This window comes from Oncorhynchus tshawytscha, unplaced genomic scaffold (genome assembly GCF_018296145.1).
Source record: "Oncorhynchus tshawytscha isolate Ot180627B unplaced genomic scaffold, Otsh_v2.0 Un_contig_7681_pilon_pilon, whole genome shotgun sequence".
NCBI classification, from domain to species: domain Eukaryota; kingdom Metazoa; phylum Chordata; class Actinopteri; order Salmoniformes; family Salmonidae; genus Oncorhynchus; species Oncorhynchus tshawytscha.
Window position 1 is genome coordinate 143 of NW_024606872.1, and position 4,430 is coordinate 4,572.

General features: G+C 41.8%; 1 protein-coding gene across 1 annotated transcript; it reads right to left on the reverse strand.

The window, feature by feature from the left end:
• Positions 1 to 1,006: 1,006 nt before the first annotated feature.
• Positions 1,007 to 2,884, reverse strand: LOC112240783 (myosin-4-like). The gene is made up of 5 exons (XM_042312314.1): positions 2,834 to 2,884; positions 2,341 to 2,385; positions 1,982 to 2,209; positions 1,466 to 1,612; positions 1,007 to 1,255 (listed from the first exon to the last, which is right to left on the reverse strand). Exons 3-5 carry the CDS (start codon positions 2,195 to 2,197, stop codon positions 1,022 to 1,024), a joined length of 597 nt encoding a protein of 198 aa, XP_042168248.1. The 5' UTR covers positions 2,198 to 2,209; positions 2,341 to 2,385; positions 2,834 to 2,884; the 3' UTR covers positions 1,007 to 1,021.
• Positions 2,885 to 4,430: the final 1,546 nt, after the last annotated feature.

Consider the following 4,430-nt stretch of genomic DNA (forward strand, 5'->3'; position numbering starts at 1 on the left):
ACTTTACTGAAGAATAGGGCTTGGGTCTGTCTGTCTTATCTGGTGTCCTGTGTGAACTGAAGTATTCTCTCTCTCTCTCTCTGAGGACCAGAGCCCTAGGACCATGACTCCTGGCTGTGCCCAGTCCACCTGGTCGTGCTACTGCTCCAGTTTCAACTGTTCTGCCTGCGGCTATGGAACCCTGATCTGTTCACCGGATGTGCTACCTTGTCCTGGACCTGCTTTTTTTTGACTCTCCCTATCTGTCTCTCTTACTCCCTGCTGTCTCGACCTCTGAATGCTCGGCTATGAAAAGCCAACTGACATTTACTCCTGAGGTGCCGACCTGTTGCACACTCTACAGCCACTGTGATAATAATTTGACCCTGCTGGTCATCTAAGAATGTTTGAACATCTTGTAGAACGATCTGGCCTTAATGGCCATGTAATCTCATACATGCTTCGGGACTATCTGGCCTGATGACTCCTGGCTGTCCCTAGTCCACCTAGATGTGCTGCTGCGACAGTTTCAACGGTTCTGCCTCCGGCTATGGAACCCTAACCTGTTCACCGGATGTGCTACCTTGTCCTTGACCTGCTGTTTTTTGACTCTCTCTCTCACGCCCTCTGTCTCTCTCACACCCTCTCTCTCTCCCGCACTCTCTCTCTCTCACCCCCTCTCTCTCTATACCCCACCTGCTGTCTCGACCTCTGAATGCTCGGCTATGAAAATCCAACTGACATTTACTCTTGAGGTACTGACCTGTTGCACCCTCTACAACCACTGTGATTATTATTTAACCGTGCTGGTCATCTATAAATGTTTGAACATCTTGTAGAACGATCTGGCATTAATGGCCATATACTCTTATAATCTCTAACCGGCACAGCCAGAAGAGGACTGGCCACCCCTCAGAGCCTGGTTCCCCTCTAGGTCCTGCCTTTCTATAGAGTTTTTCTAGCAACAGTGCTTCTACATTTGCTTTGCTTGCTGTTTGGGGTTTTAGGCTGGGTTTTTGTATAAGCACTTTCTGACATCTGCTTATGTAAAAATCGCTTTATAAATAAATGTGATTGATTGATCCAACCATCCAACCATCCATCCATGAGATATCGTACCAATCATCATGAACTGAAAGGCATTGTCAGAGACGGAGAAGATATGGGGTGGAGCCTCCATCCTCTTCTTCCCTCTGTAGGCGTTGACAACCTCTTCGTCGTACACTGGGAGCCACTTGTAGGGGTTCACCGTGGCACAGAAGAGCCCAGAATAGGTCTGGATGAAAGCATAATTAAATTAGGAGATTAACAAAGTCAGATTGACTTTTACCTGGATTTATGTGAGGATGTGGGTGTACTTTGGTTTACTGATGTGGGTCTACTGTATTAATATGTTTTGGTTTCTACCGTTCATTTATGTGTAGTACTGTATGTGTATATTTATTATGTTCATGTATGTGTGAGTTTGTATGTGCAGGTTTCTTACATAGATCATCCATGCTGCATAACGCTCTTTGAGGTTATACAACACAGAGGCTTCATTCAGGTAGGTCATCATGGCCATGTCCTCAATCTTGTCGTACTTAGGAGGGTTCATCTCATAGATATCTGCATCTTTGAACACTTTTCCTTCCTGAAACAGTCAGAAATCTAGATTACACACAGATCAAAGTGGACATGACTGAATGCTTTTTGCTCATTAAATACAAGTTTAATCATTTAAAAAATGCATATCAACATTTTAATCCAACTACTTTGTTATCACCCACTGACACATAACTGTTTTTTTACTAGTCAATAACAAAAAATCCATGCCATTTTTAAATCGCAGCGATAAAAATGATGTACTTGAAGGTTATATTCTGTTACAAAAAACATGACTATTTCTTTGTTGTTGCATTTAGTAGATTTTACAAGAATTAGAGTACACACATACATACATATAATTACACATACTTGAATTTGAATACTTGAATTTGAATACTTTTCAGATCAGACTTACCTCCTTACTGCCGTCAGGTTTCGTGACTGTCACAGTACACTTCCCGTCGGCCCTGGCAGTGACCAGACCCTTAAGGTACAGCTCCGCCTTGTCTGCCACATAGCAGGCGTTCTTTGAATCAAAGGGTGCGGCTTGTGCCTCCATCCTCTCCTTCTCAGACTTACGAAGGTATATGGCAGCCTTGCCGTAGATTTGCATCTCCGCGTCCGTACTCATGGTGACGGATCACTAGGAAAGATGAAACAAGAAGCATTATTGACTCTGTGGTGCTTCCTCCCCAGTCAACAGAGTTAGGTGAGCGGTATCTCTAACAGAATAATCTCATTACTTTTTATGTGGAGACTCAAACCATGTCTCACCTTCTTTTCCCCTCCTACAGATGAATGTGTACTTCTTGGAGGACCCTGTGAAACGAGAGTGTTGTGAAAACCCACAAGTCTAAAGCCTTATCATGGAACCCAAAAAGAGCTAGAAAACATTTAACTCAATCATTACATGTCAAATTCAATTACAGGTGCAACTGGTAACTTTCATTTACTACACATCCAGACATTCTGTCAGGAATTCAAATAAATTCCCTGAAAACCCAGTTACATTCTAGAACACCCTTTCAAGTGCAGGAGCACCACTTTTGACTGTAAATGAACGTTACTGATTTTGAAATAAAATACATTTAAAGTAAAACACAATACAATATGTATATATTTTTTAATAAATGCCACTTGATTGCATATTGTCAAATCTTACAAGAGACATGCAGAAGTCATTTCAAACAGTGCAGTTAGCTACTGCCTCAGTTGCTGAGTAAAGTTGAGACACATATAAACATCTAAGGAGGTGTAGAGGTCTTACCACAGAGGAAGAAGGTATCTGACTTATGGATGCTGGGGCCTCAGCCTCCTTATATCTGGTTGGAAGTGCCAACCAGGCAAAAGTTAATTATGGACCACTCTGGGAAAGGACATGGATTGTAGGAGAGACCTCTGTGTGTCTGTGTCTCACTAGCACCTCCCACTTCCAGGAGCACCACACTCCCCTTACATTACTTTTTAATGTTATATTTGTTTCTGAATAAAATTTCATTAAATTACTAATAATTATGACAATTAGAAATGTTTTATTTCTCAAACTTATTCCAAATACTGTAATGGAGTGAGTCCATGTTGCCCTACTACAACTAATACAGTTTTCATGAAAATCTAAGCCTTATTTAGTTCAACTTTAGTGGCATTAATCCTTATCAACCACTTCATATATATATATATATATAATAATAATAATAATAGTGAAGACATCAAAACTATGAAATAACACATGGAATGATCTAGTAACCAAAAAAAGTGTTAAACAAATCAAAATATATTTTAGATTTGAGATTCTTCAAAGTAGCCACCTTTTGCCTTGATGACAGCTTTGCATACTCTTGGCATTCTCTCAACCGGCTTCATGGGGTAGTCACCTGGAATGCATTTCAATTAACAAGTGTGCCTTGTTAAAAGTTAATTTGTGGAATTTATTTCCTTCTTAATGTGTTTGAGCCATTGAGTTGTGTTGTGACAAGGTAGGGGTGGTATACAGAAGACAGCCCTATTTGGTAAAAGACCAAGTCCATATTATGGCAAGAACATCTCAAATAAGCAAAGAGAAATGACAGCCCATCAATACTTTAAGACATGAAGGTCAGTCAATACAGAACATTTCAAGAACTTTTCAAGTTTCTTCAAGTGCATTCACAAAAACCATCAAGAGCTGTGATGAAACTAGCTCTCATGAGGAGCGCCACAGGAAAGGAAGACCCAGAGTTACCTCTGCTTCAGAGAATAAGTTCATTAGAGTTTCCAGGCTCAGATTGCAGCCCAAATAAATGCTTCACAGAGTTCAAGTAACAGACACATCTCAACATAAACTGTTCAGAGGAGACTGTGTGAATCAGGCCTTCGTGGTCGAATTCCTGCAAAGAAACCACTACTACAGGACTCCAATAAGAAGAAGACTTGCTTGGGCCAAGAAACACGAGCAATGGACATTAGACCGGTGGAAATCTGTCCTTTGGTCTGATGAGTCCAAATTTGAGATTTTTGGTTCCAACCGCCGTGACGCGGTGAGACGCAGAGTAGGTGAACGGATGATCTCCGCATGTGTGGTTCCCACCGTGAAGCATGGTATTGAGTGTAGATTGATGAGGGCCATTTAAAAAAAAAACATCTATTTTAGGCTAAGGCTTAACGTAACATGGAAAAAGGGAAGGGGTCTGAAAACTTTCTGAATGTATAAACAAAAGAATTTGGACATCCCTTCAAATTAGTGGATTTGGAGGGCCTCCCGGGTGGCGCAGTGGTTAAGGGCACCTGTACTGCAGTGCGCAGTGGTTAAGGGCACCTGTACTGCAGTGCCAGCTCGCGCACCAGCGACTCCTGTGGCGGGCCAGGCGCAGTGCGCGCTAACCAAG

Coding starts and splice junctions, on each gene's coding strand:
- LOC112240783 (XM_042312314.1), bottom strand. CDS start 2,197: ATGAGTACGGACGCGGAGATGCAAATCTACGGCAAGGCTGCCATATAC. Junction 1,613..1,981: donor AACCTGACGGCAGTAAGGAG/GTAAGTCTGATC, acceptor TGACTGTTTCAG/GAAGGAAAAGTGTTCAAAGA. Junction 1,256..1,465: donor ATGCAGCATGGATGATCTAT/GTAAGAAACCTG, acceptor GCTTTCATCCAG/ACCTATTCTGGGCTCTTCTG.